This window comes from Polyergus mexicanus, unplaced genomic scaffold (genome assembly GCF_030449975.1).
Source record: "Polyergus mexicanus isolate NDT 795.1 unplaced genomic scaffold, iyPolMexi1.0 SCAF_11, whole genome shotgun sequence".
Lineage (NCBI taxonomy): Eukaryota > Metazoa > Arthropoda > Insecta > Hymenoptera > Formicidae > Polyergus > Polyergus mexicanus.
In genome coordinates, this window is record NW_027223331.1 from 3,037,955 (window position 1) to 3,057,524 (window position 19,570).

At 34.9% G+C, this 19,570-nt stretch overlaps 1 protein-coding gene across 1 annotated transcript in view; it reads left to right on the forward strand.

Annotated features, from left to right (window-relative positions):
• LOC138937476 (UDP-glycosyltransferase UGT5) overlaps positions 1–19,179 on the forward strand; it is a 39,204-nt gene extending 20,025 nt beyond the window's left edge. The window contains exons 3-4 of the mRNA XM_070303795.1: positions 14,168–14,511; positions 18,637–19,179. Coding sequence (XP_070159896.1) covers positions 14,168–14,480 — 313 coding nt within the window. The 3' untranslated portion in view covers positions 14,481–14,511; positions 18,637–19,179. The remainder of the gene's footprint in view (positions 1–14,167; positions 14,512–18,636) is intronic.
• The last annotated feature ends 391 nt before the right edge of the window (positions 19,180–19,570 follow it).

Genomic DNA, 19,570 nt, shown 5'->3' on the forward strand with positions numbered 1-19,570 from the left:
ATAAAAAGATATATCTAAAATCTAAATAAATCCTATAGAACTATTGTGCTTGTAAGAGCAAATTCGTACGGGACCGATTAAACGACGATCGCAGACACGTTCGCCGATAATTTCGCGTTACTAATGCCATCAACGCAACGCTCGTTCGTTTTCCTCCATTATTTCACGTGATATGTTTATTTTTGCCTGTACCTGCCTGCCGATTTGTATTCATGTCTGTTTCGCGAATTTGTTGGAATATCGAATATCCACTCGATCGCGTATGTATCCGTAATTATATCGGTCGGCGACAACGAAGAGGAAACATTGGCAGCGCGCTGCATTGTTTAAATAATTTTATATTACTAGTACACACACGCTATTCTCGATGTACAACAATAGACATACAATCCCGGTGCGATTGCGGAATATCCTGGACGGTAGACACCTGCGTCTCGTGTACCTTGTTATTTAATCCTAAATGCGTTTCGCGTTATCGTTGCGAGTTAAATGTTGTTTAATCGCCTGGCACTAAATTTAGCGAAACTAAAGAAACAAATTTAAATTTATGTTAAATTGCAAGATATAAAAACTACATTATAAATGGATATTATAAGTTGATTAAAAAAGGATGAAGCAGACAGAATAAATATTAGAACAGAATAAATATTAGAACAAGAAGTTTGCATTTGCAGTCACCCGAATCTCGCGATAATTAATTTTTTCCTTTGCCTGAAAAACCATAACAACGATGTCGATATAGAAAGAAAGGGGGAGAGAGAGAGAGAGAGAAGGGGGAGGGAGGCGGAAAGGAGGACAATGCCGTTTCATATGTAAAATCAGCGAATATTTTGCCGCGGCGAGAACCGCACGTCATGCATGGAACATCAAGGATCTCCTCCTGTGACGTTTGGTGCACGTCGAATCAGTAATTTTTTCTGTTTCCCTTTTTGGACTACCATAAAAATTTTACATTCGACGAATAATATCCTATATTGAACCACTACGGTGCGCGCAATACTTCCGGAATCCGCGTTTAGGGAATCCCGACAAATTCGTGACACGCATCAAAATTTGTCGTTTCATCGCTGTCCACCGATCCCACCAAATTTTTTCTTTTACACATGCAATCCGACCTTATTTCACTATGAACAATAACGTATTTACATGGTGTTGTAAGACATGATATGTATTACACATATATATATATATATATATATATATATATATAATTATAAGAGTAACCAATCATGAAAAAAATTTTTTTTTTCATGATTAGTCAATCTTATAATTTAGAGATAAAAGAAATTAATAGAGCATGTGGCAGAAGAGAAGAAAATCAATCGTATAGTTTTATTATACGATTGATACATAATAGATTCGCTTTACATTTTCTTTATTTATTATTCACATTTCCTCATTAAGCGATCGATTACATAAATAAAAGATAATATTAGTTTATTTACGAATTGACTCATAAAATAAAATTATAGAACATAAATAAAATTATAGCAGAATATTCTATGTTCGAAAAATGTATCTAATTAAAATATATTTCATAGCGCGTTTCTAATTATATTCTTTATTCCATTATTATCAAATTATTATGAATTAATTTTTATACGCGAGTTATGTAAAACCTTTGAAAATTTTTTAAGAACTTTTGATTTGGAAAATTCGAAAATAAATCTAATAAATATTCGGTTCTTCGACATATAATTATAGCCACACATTTACCTCGATAATCGCGCGAAATTTGTAGACAAAACGCGACGCAAACTTTACGGCATGCAGGAGGTAGATAGAGATAGATAGATAGATAGATAGATAGAGAGAGAGAGAAAGAGAGGGAGAGAACGCTCTCTCGCAAATAACAGTACACCTGCGGTTGTTTAGCGGACATTGTGTGGCGTAATTGCTTGATCGAAATGATTTCGCGCGGTCCTGACGAAATTCCATATGCTGCTACGGCCGTAATTCGGTAACCTCGTTATTACCGTGCCGAACGCGGGTTCTGAACAAGCTGCACATCGCCGAACATCCCTCTCCCTCTCTCTCTTTCTCCCTCTCTGAGATTGTACCGGTGATTTTATGTCGAACGAGCATGTTCGCGTGAGTTACATCCAGCAGCGTTTTAACTGATTTACGGGAACTCAGAATATGTTGTGTTAAAATATGAATCTTCAACATGCATTAATCAATGTATTGTAAATATTAAATTCATTAAATTAGCATGCATTCTCTTCTTTGCAAAATATTATTTTTGACATTAATATTATTATTATTATCAAAGTGTACCTTTTTTAATTAAGCACCCTGGTTTAAAAGATCTGCTCAAACACAGAAATAAAGAAACAAAGAAACTTGCAGAATTTATTGGATTGTTAAAGTAGATTGTTAAAATATAGACAGATATGTATGTAAATTACACACAATCTTTTTAAGACAATTAATGGATGAGATCTTTTATAATTAATTTTGGATTCTGAAGCGTGCTTTCATAGGCGTTGGTAATAAAATTAGTGGTTACATCGGACACGTTCGATAGCAATTCGATCTGCTCTCAAATACGTTCACCGCATTCGCGTGGGCGGCCTCAAAGGGCATTCATTTTCCCTTTGTACTTTCGGGGCTCGCTTTCTTCTTTTATTTCGACGAAAAGATCATGCGAGTTTTATCTTCGGAAGAATATTCATCTTCTTTTTTCTCTCTCTTTTTTCATCTTCGCCGAAAGATTGTACGGATTTCATCTTCTATAGATATATTCATTTCCGCTTTGTATGTATGCGAAGACTCACGTTCCCTATCCTTTGCTCTTCGCCACATTTTTGATAAAAAATCGCACGGTTTTGATCCGTGAATAACTATTGAAGGCGGCTATTAACTCTTTTCAGAATTATAAAGCTAACAAAAAAGTCGCGTTTCTTTAACTCGATTTAAAGATATAATAAATGTTTTTAGGATATACATATATTGTATATTGATATATATTGTAAATTTATGCATATAATAAAATACAAAATTATGATAAAAAAAAATATATATATATACAATATAAGAGATTGAGAAGTTTAAATTTTGTTAGTTTTCATATAGATTCGCTTCTGGATTATTATACCGAATGTATGCACGCCGTGCAAAGAGAACTGCGAACTGCGAGAGATTAGCGTCGTTTTACTTGCGGATTTATCCCTTTGATTACGTGCGAGAGCGAAACCATGCTATCTGCCTCGGCATCGAAATGGCGTACGTCCGCTTGATTACCGCGCTACGAGCAGATTAATACGAGAAATAGGAAGATGCGACCTGCGCGATAACTAATGCATAATATGTGAAAAAATATCGTAAACCAAATTTTGCAATTTTATGCATTACGAATTATTAGTATTATGATAAATACGATTATTTGAGGAATAATTCGAATTATATATAATATATCCGGGATTTTATCATAGATGTGGATTATTGATGTAGATTTAGATCATTAAATATTGATATTCTATACATTAGTTATAGTACATATTAAAATTTCACTCTTCATTTTTCAACATATATCGCGTGAAACTTTTATATCTTAAATCTAATTGTCTAAAAACAGAACAAAATGATAAGAAACATAAATTAGGAAGACTACTAAAAAAATTAATTATCTAGAAATTTTATTATATTATATATTTATGATTATTTTTTACATTAATTTATATTATTAATCATAGAGGCAGTATTATTTATTATTATCATATATTTATGATATCATATCTCATATGCGGTTGCTTCGAAAACATTAGTTTTGTATATGAAAGATGCATATAAAAATGATGATTAAAATTTATAAAACTTATTTTTAAGGCGCATTTCTTTGAGACAGAGTAAAATTTGTGCGATTCTCTAAAATTATACCGATTTAAACGAACGCAGGGTCGCGTTGTAGAGACTTTCTCCTTCTTCTTCTTTACAGAAATTTGAGTTTCCTCAAAATTTACCTATACGTCAATTGGTGAATTCTACCTGTTAGTAGTGGAAGTAGTATAGTTGTTGTTAATGCGATAAAATTTATTGAAGGTTGCCTATCGCCGTGATAGCTCGGGTACTTCGGGTTTGCTAAGCCCGTACTCACGATGTGAGCCCCTGAAGGGCTCACGTTGCAGAGACGCAGAGCGAATCCGCAACGGTATGAGATACATATTTTAGGATTTTGTGATCCCATATAATATATAACATCATGCGTTTGAGGACAGTCACGCGTCGTCCTCGCGACGATACCGCGACGAAATTTCCTCCGGCCCACTCTTGGTCGCATTACCCGGGCGACTTATCGAGTTACAAAGACATATATTGCCGGGAAACGATTGGATTTTCCCGACTACCGTCTAGCACCCGACGAAGGAGAAGCCTCCGGGGGAGGGGGGGGGGGGAAATGAGATCGGTTATATATATATGTATATATATATATATATATGTATATATGCGCACGCGAGTGTGTGTACCGGGTGTCTGATCTTCTCTTAAACTTAATCGAAAAATATTCCAACAAAATGCAATGAGTAATATATTTTGAATTATTAGAAATAATGTATATTTAAAATTTTACATCTATAGAAATATTATTTACTTTGATTTTCTGCTTTATGTTTGAAAAGACTTTCTAATTTTGTTAAATAGATTAACAATGTATGTTGATATTTATTAATTATTAAAAAAATATATCTGTAATTAATAAACTGTCTTTTTTCTATAAGATTCTTATTTCTATTATTTACAATCGTTTTTACGTCAAGTCTCTGTTAAAAGACATCTTAAGTATTTTTTCCGACACGTTTTTAAAAATAGATACTTGAATGAAACGGATGATTTCCGGAACACCCAATGTGTGCATTCGACCGACGTACACGTAGATCTTAAACCCCTGCGAGTTTCGGTGATAATTTAGGATAGAATCAGCGTGGTGTTCGATCTTTATACATCGCAACGGTTGCCAAGTGTCCCTCCCAGCCTTCCAAATGGGAATACTTATTTGGAGGAGAGCACCCCCGTACACACCGGCTGTCTCCGGTGAATGAATCGCCGATAAAGATTGCCACGCCATTGGCAGCGGCCTGTGCATACGGTGGTCGCCAAACCACGGGTGGTCGAGAGGACCAGAAGAAGAAGAAGAAGAAGAATAGGATGCGGACGCAATGGCGCGTTTTCTTGGAGCCAAAGGAGCGACCGAGATTGCGGTTACTTAAATTATAGATTGAATTAAAAAAAATTATGCCTGTTTCATCGCACTTGATATTTTCTTAGCAAATTTGGAGAATTTAGAATGTTATTGAGTACAAGTTATTGAGTACCGTTTGAGAATCAAAATAATTATATATATATATATATATATATATATATTCTCTTGACAAATCTAGTGGATCGACAGAATTATTGTAGCTCAATCTATTTAATTCGATAATTATGCGCACCGCGAGCATCTCGATTAATTACCGTTCAGTCATAATTATCAACGACTGCACGTCGAATCGCCAACGAACCGTCAGCTGATACGATTTCGTTCGGTCGTCGGTGATCGTGCATTGTTATACTATTTATCAAAATCGCGATAACGCGCCAGCTGGATCAGATCCGGTTAAATGATCGAGCAATTATCGCCTGACCGCCGTTAATCAGGAGATTTCGACTTTCAGTTAATTCAGCTGCGAATGCATCTCAATTGGAAGGTCGACAAAATAAAGTTCAAGTATAAATAATAAACTAACGCGAATTTATCAGTAAAGGAAGTATATGTATATATATAATATATATATATATATATACATATGGCTATCTAAGATATAATTTTTTTTAACGACTAAAAAGTATCAATCTCAAGTACGATGAAACATGAGTTAAAAATTAAGAAGGAAGAGTTCCGTTGACATATACATTGACATATACGTGTATGAGAGAGATATTATTGATACAGTAATGTCGATGACAAAATTATTGTGTGATAATATCGACTAGCGGGACAGCTTTGCACTGCGACGCAATTTGCGAAAAGAGTCTTTTAACCCGGCTAATCCGATGGGAAAGATATTCGGTCGGTGTCAAAAGATTGGTTACTCCAAGAGGGGAACCAGTTAATCTTTTTCCCAGTCCGTAGGGACGGGCGCCAGTACGTGACTTGCGACGAGACGGGTAAACTTTTATTAAAAATCTAATTGGATCGGAACTCGGGCCTGGGGAGCTACCCCGTTATCATAGTGTGCATGCGTGTGACGAAGAAAATGTGCGTACATCGTCGCTCTTAGCTTTGGTTGCCTATAATATGTTAACTAATTTAAAAAATATATAGCTAGATTTTAAATAAAATCTCCAAATGTTCTAATATGATGAGAATTTTTAAAGAAGTAAAAGTAAATTTTTCTTCATAAGAGTAAAAGTAATTCTCGTTTACATAAAACTTCTGTCATGGTAATGAGTTAATTTTAAAAAATTGAAGAAAATAAAAATAAATCTCTCTTTTTCTCCCTTTGATAACAAATTAATAATATAAAGCAGATAAATTTCTCTCTCTCTCTCTGTCTTTCTGTAAATGCAAAAATCCCTTTCTAAAAAAAGGCATGAAACCTCGAACTCGAATATATCGAAGCGTTGAAGCCTCTTTCCCGCGATGCTGATTGACTATCTCGCTTGTGCGCTGCGACTTGTTTCATTTGTGTTATTTGCAACTGTGCAATTATGCAAATTTTGACAGTTTGACAATTTGTGAAAGAAAAAGTCGAAGTTAGGAAAAAAAAGTTAAAAAAATTGGAAAACGTCCATAAATAAAAGCGTGCGCGCGTCGCGCGCCTGTGTTGTTCTAGTAATATTTAAAATACACATATAAAAGTAATTAATATTTCATAAAAATTGCACATATGTTATAAATTCACGATTTATTGTACTTATTTTTCCATTGTCTTAGTCTCTCGGTAAACGGTAAGGTATGCTCTTATCTCAAAGAAAGATTCTCATCACAAGTATCTTTCATTTATGAAGAATCTGAGATCTCGCGGACTATTTAGTTCAAATATCCTAAACAGAGAGAATCTATATGTTCTTGAAGGACCTGAGGAAGACAACAATGTTCATAAATCCTTTACGGTTTCTTACTTTTATTAGCCGATTTTCGACTCTTTGGCGGCAATCTCTCTGTTCATCCTCGTTGTTGTAATTCGTTTCGATTACGATCTGTCATCGAAACTGCTGGATATTCGATATAATATCTGCGATGTTTTTGCACGAGATCAAAATTTAAATTGTATCAGTCTCGTATCTCGATGCTATTCTTGTAGGTAGCAATTATTTTTTAATATATCCTAAAATTATTTGTCTGATGGATACATGTAATGACACGTTATACTAGTGTATAAAATGTATATTTTAAGTTTTGTCTTATTTTTGGAAAAATTACCAGAGCTTAGAACTTATTTTTATTAGTTCATCGAACGAACGAGACTGGTTCAAAATTAGCGGAATCACTTTAGGAGATAATTTTCTCATATTGTACCCCCAATTTATTGTTTATTCGAAATTGTAATAAATTACAGCATAGACGAATCTCACAAATATTGAATACATAAACGAATACATTTTTTGAATATTACTGATGTTTTGTTCAATTTGCTGGGAATGTTACTGTTACATAATAATTAATATAAATTGGCAGGTAACGTCGCGCAAAATTTAAATGAATTGGCGTAAAATACACGCGAAAGAATATTGTAAATATTTGTCGTTAATAACACGGCAACACAACATCCGTTTTTAATTGTTTCGAGGCTAACACGAGAGAGTGGTTCAATATTGTATAGAAACATTTTTTCCTTCTTCAAACTTCACTTTAAATGATTGTTTAATCGTACATGCATTTCGAAAAATAGTCTATATGATTCCTATGTATAATTGTTAATATATTAAAATTTGCGCTTTGAATAGTAACGCGTAGCAATAATATTCGTTCGTATTCAAAATATATGTATCTCGAATCATCAGAAACAGATTGATAAAATCGAAATTAATAATATGAACAATAAAATTTACAAAAATCTCAAAATTGACATTCTTGTATACCAATTAATTAGGAAAATATTATAATATTTTTCAATATTCTTTACATTACAAACATATTGAATACATTATTAATTTTAATTATATTAAGCTTATACAATTTGGCGTATAACGATTCTATTTGAACAATAATATTTATTTCTTAATGATTTTAATGTCATAACTTTTATACTTGTTCAACACATGAACGCATGCGCGTGCAATTAATGTGAGTGTATGTCAAGCGAAGAACTCGCGCTGTTAGCACGATATTTTAATAGCGGATTTGAGCGTTGTTTACGTCAGTTGCAAAAATATAACATATCCGCGTCGGTCTTTTCTATTTTCGGTCCCTCAATTAGTTCGACGCACCGCCGCCGGTCATATATGCGCGAATTTTCGCGAGTGTTTTGCGAGAGCGTCCTGTTACGATTCGTGAATAATATCGATACGCGAGCGAACGGTCGGACAAAAACACAACCGGTTAACCCTCTTGTTGAAAAACGATTTGTGTTATTTTTATGCGGAAAAGAAATTGCAGAACGGAATTATTTTCTGCAAAAAATTGAATATTTTCATACATTCAAACTCTTATTTTGGTATTAAATTTTGTAGTTAGCCATATATTTAACTGCAAATATAAAACGATTTCTTTATCTTCGAGCGGTTATAATTGACAAATTAATTTTTTGAATTTCAGTGAAAATTAATTTCAGACTCGTCAAATTTATTACCAAATACATCAAAATGAAAAGTTTTTTTCAGAAATATACTTTGTATATGTGCTATTTGCAACAAAAGAATTAATATATTGTTTATACGCGTGTCCATTTAATTTCTTCCTTTCTCGTTCGATGAATTTAACGTTTGCGTTTATTTTAAGTACAAAATAAATTTTATCATATAAATTATTTTAAAATTATTTTCCATTTTTGCTCCATGAGATAATTTTGACTTCCACGATTATTATTGTTTAAACTATAAATCACATTAGTATTTTACAAAAGTAGGAAGTTGGGATAAATATGTTTTCTCATGTTTATTCAAAACACGAAAATTAAAATCTCTCGGGTAAATCAATTCGAAATTATTTGCTCATTTTGTTTCAATCTATCAAAAAAATTTGTTTCTGCGACTAATATCGTGCAATCTTTTGCACAAAAGCATTAAAAATTTTAAAAAATTATAGAACGAGAAATTCAGTACCGTTCTTTTGCTTGCCAGGATGACAATATATATATATATATATACCGCGTTGAATCAATCTCATCGGATCACTCGGCAGTGTATTTCCGACGGAAATCAAAGATCGATCATCCAGCTGGCCGGTTTTTGCTGTTTTCGTCGCCAGCTGTTCACGGTTCGCGCGCATACTGATTGCGAGAATGAACGATGTCCCCGGCCACCCGATGGCATTGTAATAATGTCGTGTACACGCCGAAAAGTAATTTCGTAATACGATCTGTCGGACGGTGCCGCGAGACGATATAACGCGTACACGGGGAAATTGTTATCGGCCGGAAGTACAACTGACGTTTGGCACCGTTACGACTGTTATTTAATGCGTTGCGCGGAATTCCGCGTCAACTGCTCGCGCGGCCTGCGAGTGATAAATATAATTAACACGCGGTATTCGGGAGGCCCACTCGTATAACCGCCATGCGAGAGAGCTTGCCGCGTTACAATTATAATTCGCTGCATTCGGTCGTTAACCCCGTGATGCGCAATGTACGCAGAGCGATCGCAGAAGCACCATAGAAGCCACAGAAGCGGGATACTAGAAATCGAAATGAGAAAAAAATGTTCATGAATTGAGAGTGATTAAATAGTTGAGAATTTTGTGCAAATAAAATTTTGAGAATATACAATAGATAAACAGCAACGCGTACAGAAAAGATATTTTTTATTCAGTTTCGAGGAGATTCTGGTTCAAATCAATGGAGAATTTTACGGGAGCGAAGAGTATAAGCGAGTTCATTATTGTTGCAAACGTATTTGATGCATCGTGCTCGTTGCTTGTCAATTTAAAAAATTTTCTCCCGTTTATATTTAATATTCTTCGGAGGCTAAATCTTCGCGAAGGGGATGCGACGTGAATAAGGTCGATCGCGTTAGTAAACGCAATGCATTGCCGACTAAAGAAGTAATTTGTAACACGCTGGGGCGGCTGGTTTGTACGCAAAGTATGAAAATGTGTGAGACTTACGAGACTTTGTAACGTTTCGACTAGTTTCTATTACGTCAATTCGGAGTTATAGGAAAAACTATTTTCAGCGCAATGGAAACTTCGCCTACTTTCTCTGCGCTGTAACAGCGAGTTATATGTCCGATGCAAGGCGATGAATTTGTCATACGATATACGGCTCACATCGATAAAAGTTAACGTACAAGTTAAAATATGACATCCATATTCATTGCCATCAAATGCGTAGCTTGAAAGCGAAGCGTATTGCACATATAGTTCTTGCAATCGAATAAAATATTATATTGTTATCAACGTTGTAAAATAAATTAAAAAAGCCTACTAGCCATATATTTTTATTATGAAATTTACTTACTAAATAGTTTCAAAGATGCTGTCTTATCTTCTCAATTTATGAGAGCTCACCAAATTAAACGAGGAGTTGAATCTCTAAAAAATTTCCATCAGTTTTGGATGCCTTCTTGGCAAAGTGCAAAACGACGTGCACACGTTTGGGATTGCACTTGAGCGTGAATCTCATCTATAAGAGCGACGAACGAGGAGATGGCGGAATAAAGGCACCGCCGTGATAACGTTACAAGTCGAAAAGTAACTTCGCGCATCGCGTCGCAGCAGCAGCAGACGATGAGAGAGATCCGAGCGAGATATCGTAGGAATTATGATCCCCCAGAGATATGAGCCGACTTCTAGAAATCTGGATGATACGGTGTAACTTGGCGGCATCTGCTTCAGGACTTTCCTGACTAAATAATTCGCTCGGTTTCCGATAACGGGCATGTTACGGTTCGGACAGGCCGCGGTTCATCTATCGCGAAAAACTGCTTCTCGGCAATTACGAACTATATATATATCGGCCGCCCCGACTCGCACATCCCTATTTTCCGCGTTATATCTGCAAAATGTACAGGGTGTCTCCGACACGCTGCATTTTTCCACGATCAGCGTCGATTTTCTCTGAGCAAAAATTTCCCAGCTTTTACGCTTGTGAAAAGGAATTCGCAAAATAATATCTTGCGTTAAAGTTATTCAAAACATATACAATGTGCTCGTTAAATATATGAATATAAACGAGATCCTTTTTTAATAAATTATATTTACCGTATAAAGTTATGCGGGAACAATTTCAATTAAAGTTCATCAATTTTCAATGAGTTATAATTTATTAACTTAATTTGTAACGAGGTAATACTCCTATTATAATCAATTGTAATTACGGGAAGATACGTATTAGACACTGTGTATATGATCCTCGTTAATCATATCCTCTCTTTTCTTCTAATCGGGCCGAAGATAACGCCGCCGTTTTCCGCCGTCTATCGTCTATTACGACGGCGTGTCCCGATTGTAATAGCTCCTCGGGATACTCAGATCGCCGTAATTTGATTCCCGTTTTAAGATAAGGGTCGTATTAACTGCGCGATGGCGTAAGCTGCTCCATCCCTTCTCCAGCGCGATTTACTTTTTGTTATAAGTATGCAGTCGAACAGGGTGGTGGGTAATGGGATAGCACGATTCGACCGCATCATCGACGCTAATTATGCTCGACTACATTTCCTTCCCCCCCCCCCCCCTCTCTCTCTCTCTCTCTATATATATATATATATATATACAAGCTTTATATATTTCCTATCTATACATATATATATATACATTTTAATTTGTGAATGAAGAGGCAATTTTTCATTAAAATTAGTGAATTCTTGAAATCAAACTATTTGTTGCGTATACATTATTAAATTTTATAAAATTAAATAAGATATATTAATTTTACAAAAGCAATTCGTAAACTTTAGATTTATGATATTGTTAATTAAAATCAATTTTATTTTATTCTACAATATATTGAGGTTCTTATATTTGATTTTATTTTAAATATAAAAATCTTTTTTCGTATATTCCTAGTCTTTTTTTATTTTTCTATAAATGAGGAGATATTTTCTTCCCCTTTTTGGGATTATAAAATTAAAATATATATATATATATATATATATATATTATGTATGTATGTAAAAATTACAAAACATCTAAAACATATATATTTAAAAAAATTTCTGAATTGTAAAAGCTTTTTTAGGCCATTAACTTTGTTGGAATGACTCGCAGATGCGCGAGCTACGCAGTTACACGTAAATGCATCTGCTCTGTCCCGTAACACGAAGCTGTGGTTAATGTTACGCGTTCAATATTGATGCGGCCGGTCCGGTGTCTGGCGCACTTGCGGATAATTTGTAAGTGCAAAAAGGAGCACGATGCAGTCGTGGCAAAAATACTCTCGCGGGATACAGCCAGAAGGTGAACGCGTTTTATGGGATATTAAATTTCGCGTGACATATTTGCCCGACATATTTTCGGCTTCCAATTTCCAACTATGAACTCTCTGCTGCTTCCGAAAAAAATTGCATTCTTTCGTTCGTTTGTATTGTCCTATGACTTTTGACTGGTTAATACGGTTCGGATTAGAATTTGCCTCGTCGGCGTGATAAATTAATAGGTACGTCTTTTCTCTATTTTCCCTTTCCTCCTTCTCTCTTTCAGCTTCTATTTATTTATGACATTCTTGAAGCGAACGATCGCTGATAGGCACGGTTTTGAACGAAAGAGACGCGCCCAAAATTGATGGTTAATTCAAAACCACCGCGGGGACTGCAACTGAATTTGACCGAAGCAAATAACGGGGCTTGGTGCGGGGTAACAGGGGGCATCAGGGATGCGCCGATGGTATGCAGCAGTGTGTAGGGGCAGGGGATAGGATGCGCGTCGGGGATGGACCAGGTTGATTCGCGGATTGCAGCTGTAAACACGAATAATGGAGAGTACCGATCGGTAAATTGTGTGCTCGGCTTCGTCGACGATGGTTGCGCGAGTAACTCGACCGTTCCACCCCCGTGTTCGCGGCCGCGTCCGTTTCTGTCCTTTTGTATTTCGTTATGTTCTCACGCCAACTTTTTTTTACATTCTCTCACCGCCCTCAATCGCGACGCATAGCGCGCGCGATGCATCTCGCGGCGATTACGGACGTGTGTTCGCTTGCCGATCAGTCGGCCTTCGCGATGTAACGCAACGCGCCTACGGGAAGTCCCAAAACCGTCAATCTCAATTTTAACAATCAATCTAGTCATTCATCGATCAATCTGGAGCTTTCATCCGCGATGTCTGAACGTTGGAAAAAAAAAATGGATTTTTGAAAATTTATATTCCCTCAAGCGCTTTAAATACATATATGTATACATATGTATATATACAAGGTGGGGCATTTATATTGAGACATCTAAATATCTAAAAAATAAAGCAAGATAGAAAGAAATGTTTCAGACAAAAGTTGTTCGGTTCCAAGGGGGTCGTAAGATGGTGCCATTAGTTTGGATGCTTTGGAGATTTCAATGTCAATCTTGTTTTATTTTCTTTACACCAATTGATGTCTCTCATTTTTTGAGCTTAAAATATTAAGGTAACATTATTGCAAAATAAATAATTTTATGAGATATTTCATAGTTTATGTAAAATTATGTCAAAGTAAAGTAGTAAAATAAAGTATAAAATATCTCGTAAACTATTAAACTTTTGGCCATCATACCCCTATAACTTTTTATGCAGAATATTGCAAGGAATCGATAAAACAAGATAGACATTAAAATTGCCTCCAAGGTCAAACTAATGGCACCATCTTACGACCCCCTTAAAACCGAACAACTTTTGTCTGAAACATTTCTTTCTATCTTGCTTTATTTTTTAGATAGCTCGTGTCTCAATATAAATGCGCCACCCTGTATATATATACAGCTTCTTTCTAATTACATATCTATCGAAGGAGCAATGAGGAAATAAAATAAAGCGATAAAAATAATTTTTCTCTATCTTGGAAAAATGAAAAATGTGTACCGTATCTCAAGTATACTTCAGCGATGTATCCTCTTCTGCTTTCAGTTACCGTGAGAACGCCCAGAAGCTTTCGAAAGCTTACCGTGATCGACCTGCCATGCCATTGGAGACAGCGATATGGTGGACGGAATACATCGCCCGGGGCAATGGCAATTCTTACTTGCGTAGCGAGGGCGCGGATCTACTTTGGTACCAGTATTATCTCATCGACGTCGCGCTCGTTTCGATCATCGTCTCCACAGCACTCATCTACATGTTCTTCCGGTTGATCAATCTGCTACTGTCATTGTTTAGCGTCGTCAAAGGGAAAGTCGAAAGCCAGACTGGAAAGAAGAGCAAGTGGGAGAAGAAGGATTGATGACAGATGCGTCGAAACAAGCGATTACGAGGTAAGAGATGAACAGGACAAACGTGGTTTTTTTTTTATATAAACAACTGAAGTTGTGCAAATTAGAAACATGCACATTGCTTCCTCATTATTTTATTTTACAAAGCTTAAGCTGCTTTAATGTAAAAAATTTTTATCCGATATCTCAAATTTTCTGAAAGTTGTACAGCGTGTACAGACATTTCTCAAAAAATTAAAAATTTTATAAAAAAATGAACCTTTTCATTAATTCTCACCAAATTCAATCAATCACTAACCATCCTTGAATGATACTCTATCCATGTAAAAAAAATTTAACCCGATATCTCAAAAATTGCGGAAGTTAGAGGTTGTACAATATATTGCGTACATACACACATACACACATACATACATACATACAGACATTTTTTAGGAATATGATTTTTCGACGTTTTGGTACATTCTAAACACAGTGGCATAGAAAACTCGAAAAAAAATTTTGTCACGAAAACAAAGCTTCCTCTATGAGGAAGCAAAATTGTTGGCAATGTGCATATTACGAATGGATTTTGAGTGAAATGGAGAGAACGTAATGAATAAACAGAAACAAATCCTAAAAGTCATTGTGGCAACGATTCGTAAGAGAAGAGACTCTTGTAATCGTTGACATTATATAAATCTTTTGTTCCTATATTTTTCTATATTTCCTATATTTTATATAGTGTTCGATTCAATTATTTTTTAGGTGGAATTAGGCGAAAAGCATGTTACAAATAGACGTCGATTAGTTTTAGTTTAATTATTCGATCGGCAATTTCTCTTATCCGACCTTAAAACTGGCGCGGAACAAAGTCATTTAATTTCTAGATAGTTCTATAGTATTTTATGGTATCCAAGTATAACCGTTAACTGAAACTCCGTCCGAACAGATGGTGTAAAACTTATAGTTTGCGAGTTCCTCTTTTTTACTTTTTCCCGTTTTACGAGAGACAGCGAAACTATCCTTCATTTTCTGCCGACTTGCGTGGCGTTAAACATTTGTTTCTTCATTTTGCCGGCAATCGAAACTATAGTTTATTATTTTTATCGTTATATGCAATATGTTTAGTATAGACTTAACTTACCTATATATATTTAAACCAAATATACAAATTTTAGCTTATTTATACATTTCCAGAAATTGTTAAAATACTCTCATGTGTGGCCGTATTAATAAACAATCAAAAAAATTTTAATAAATATCTTGCAATAATATATACTGTATCTTTATTATGATTAGATTTTTTTAAATGTATATTTTAATTACAATTACTCAAATATAATAAGAGAACTTTAAAAATATTTATAAGTCGATTCATATCTCGAATAGAGGAAGAGAAATAGAAAACAAAAAGATAGAAGAGAAAGCGAAAGGGACGGTATAATACAAAGTGTAGAAAACAGCCGGAAACAAGAGGAGGGGACAGAGAAAGAGAAAGGTATATGGAAGAAAGAAAGAAGATGGCAAAGAGTAAAAGGTGAACAACAAGGGGGTGAGCGCGGAGGAAGGGAAAGGGGGGATGAAAATGCCGTGAGAGCACGGGGCAGAGAGATGTACGAGAGTGAGCCAGCTTTGCGGGCATTAAGGGGTATTTCCCAGGTGGCCGTGTCTCCCACTGCGTCAACCAGCTTCCGCTCTCCCTCCGGTTGCAGCGCAACGGCAACGGCAAGCAAGAACCACGTCGAGTTTACGACGATGGCTGTGGCGTCGTCGTTTGCAGCGATGCCGTCGCTCTTTCTCGTGCTACCCTAGCTGCAGGCGACACTCGAGGCATCGGTTGCAGCAACACGTTTCTCGCTGATACAGAGAGATCGGAAATTGTTCCGTATTGACAAACTTCAAAATTATGCGCAATCGACGAGTTTACGCGTTTAATGAGGACTTATTATACTAATGATATGGATATTCCGCGAAAGCAATTTCAAGAGAATTTTAATTAAAGTTTGGTGTTGCCAAAGTATTTAATATCGGAAAATTAACAAATTTTTAGTAGAGAAAGCGTTCAATTTTGTGCGCCCGTTAAAGAAGGACAAAATTTATATTAATTAAAGAATCTCGTCACACAAAGCATCTCGCAAATTTACAATCACCCTGTATAAGCGTGCGAGGAACGACAATGGCAGTCGCTTTTCCGGGAGAACGGCTTCGACGGCGACGCGACAAAGACGGATCGCGTCGGATTAAACGCGATTCACCTCGGTATACAGAGCGTAGATCTCGTCTCCGCTCTATCGCCTCCATTTCTCCACCTCCATGGAGGCAATTCTCTCTTTATCCATGAGAGCGGAGGCATCTTCGTAAAGATACGCGAGACGGTAAACATCGGCTTTCGGTATTGCTTCGATTCTCGCGCGGCGATAATCACGCAATTATCTATAATCTGACTATTCGAATATTTCTATATGCAGCTATCTATATTTAGTATTGGTAAATTTTACACAAGATACCTTTCTAAATCTGCCGTACATTTATTTATCTCGACGAATTTAGCGGACAATTTTATTTTATTGAATTTCTTTTTTCGCAAAAAATGCGTGATTGAATGATACATTCGTCCTCGTCACATCAATCTATGATTTTAAGCGAAATTATTATCTTATGAGATTATTCAACGACTGACATAATGTGTAACATAGATTATTTTAATTAATTACGTTTGTTGATATTGGAAATACCACGATTAAAAGTATCTTAGATTTGAAAAGTATTATAGGTTTTTAAAAATTGTACGGAAGCTGTTATCCATTTTTTATAACAATTTATAACAATTTTACTAATTTACTTCCAACCATTTAATTATTTTTCTTTCTCCACTTTTGTATTCTCACACCCTTTCATAGTCCTTGATTTTTCCTTAATAGCAGGAAATTCCTTTTTGTTATGAATAGTCTTTTTCTTTAATCCGAAAAAGTGCATTACAGTTATTAAATTTCTCGTAAATTCTATCACGATTTGTATTCGCTGTCTTAAACTAGATTGTAAACTTAAATTATTGAAATGAAAGATTAAAAAGAAATATGATAAATTGTATAAGCCAAATTGAAATATATACAATTTTCGTTTTTAATTATAATTATTTTGAGAAAAATATTTAATATGATAATTTGGAGAAGATATGTAAAAATACGTATTATGTACACGATATTAAAAAATTTCATTACTAGAGGGTGTTAAATATAAATAATAGAAATGTATCTTTGAGTTTCAGAGTTAATCGGACGTTATAAGCGTTGCATTCGTTATTCTAGCCGATATCGCGAAGAGAGTTCGAGACGTAATTGATGTTTGACTAGCGAATCGCGACGCGATAAAAATAATGAGTATCGTGACTTCGTGACTGTGACGACGAACGCATCGTGACGTTTTTATTTCATCCGATTCGTGCTGTTGCACGTGACGTTCAAAAACCCCTTAAAACGCACGTGACACTTTAATCGAATCACACAGCGGTGCGCCGCAGAAAGCCAGCGGCATGCGCTACGTGCAGCGATTGCTGCAGCGGCTGCACCGCCGCAACGTAGTGGCCGAATGATGTTTTTGAACGTATGAAAGAATAGTTTGCGGCCAAATTTGTTCTTTATCGTTTGCCTTTGATTATTCCGGCAACGATTGTATTACTTTGCACAACGGAAAAAAAGTAGATGTAAAAATAGAAGTAGCGAATTATTTTTCTTATTTTTTGGTAAAAGGTTTGAGAAAAATTTTTATATCTAAAATTTTAAACGATCTTTTCAAGAATTTTTTGACAAGAATGTAATTATCATTGAAAATTGGAAATTTATTTACGTGTTTTGTGCGAATAAAATATATATTTAAAAAATATTTTTATTAAAAGCTATTAATACAAATTTTTTTTTCAAAAAAATGTCTGACAAATACAATTTGTTGGAAAAGAAAATGTAGTATAAAAAAGAGAATAGCTATATTTTTAACGCTATTGTTTGTAAAACATAATAATGTAGTAAAAATTTATTTTTCTGACGCACAAATCTATTTAAAAAGTTAATTTGATTTTCCTCATTTATCTTTATGCTTTGATGCATCGATTATGGTCACATAGTTTAAAACGTTTGATTAAAAAATACTCGACGCTTCAATAGAATCACGATGCATATTGTCTTGCAGGATCTTTCATAGGATCGCGATGCATGGACTGGCTGGCGTACAGCGGGATAATTTCTGGATGGACGGGAAATAGGTCGACGCAACATCAACTTTCTTAACTTTTGCTTGTTTCAACTGAGGAAATTTTAGTAAAATCTACGATCGCAAGAAACTATATATATATATATATATATATTGTATGTATCAAAGTCAATATATTTTAAGCAATAAGGAATTCTTTATTTTATTTTAATAAAATATCGAAAATATAATTTTAAAAAGTCAAGAAGATTGAAAATAAAAATTAGAGAAAATATAAAAATTTAATAAAAATGTAATAAATTATAGTTATAAAATTAAGTAAAATAGTCACCAATAACGAAAAATAAATGATTATATTGAATAGATGAGTTAATCAATTTTATAAAAAAATTATAATTTTTTATTTTCCGCGTCACAAAATAATGCAGCGAGCTCCGCTCTAAATGTGCAACACGCAATGCACCGCACCGTGTTAATTTTCTTGTATTCAAGTTAATAAATTTTTGCGAGCGTCTTTTTATATTTGTCAGGAGCTTTTTCACTCTCTCTCGTCGGTAAAAGCATCTTTAATTTTATTGCAGGTATATGCTGAGAAAATTTTATAAATAATTGTATATCTTGCTTAAGCGAAAAAGTTATACCACCATATAATCGGGGCAGTAAAAAAATTTCAGCGCCGTGCTTTACGCTTCTCTCGCCATTACCATATATATCGCATACATTTATCGCGCTTTAATTTATCTTGATAAAATTACAGATAACTTAACTCCGTGTGGTTTTTCGACCACTATCTGTATTACAATAACAAAATTTTCCGCAAATACCGGTGCGCGAAACCTTTCGTGACTCGGATAAGAATATACTAGATAAAAAACGGTCGTAACTTCTCGCTTTATTCATCGTTAGATTTTAA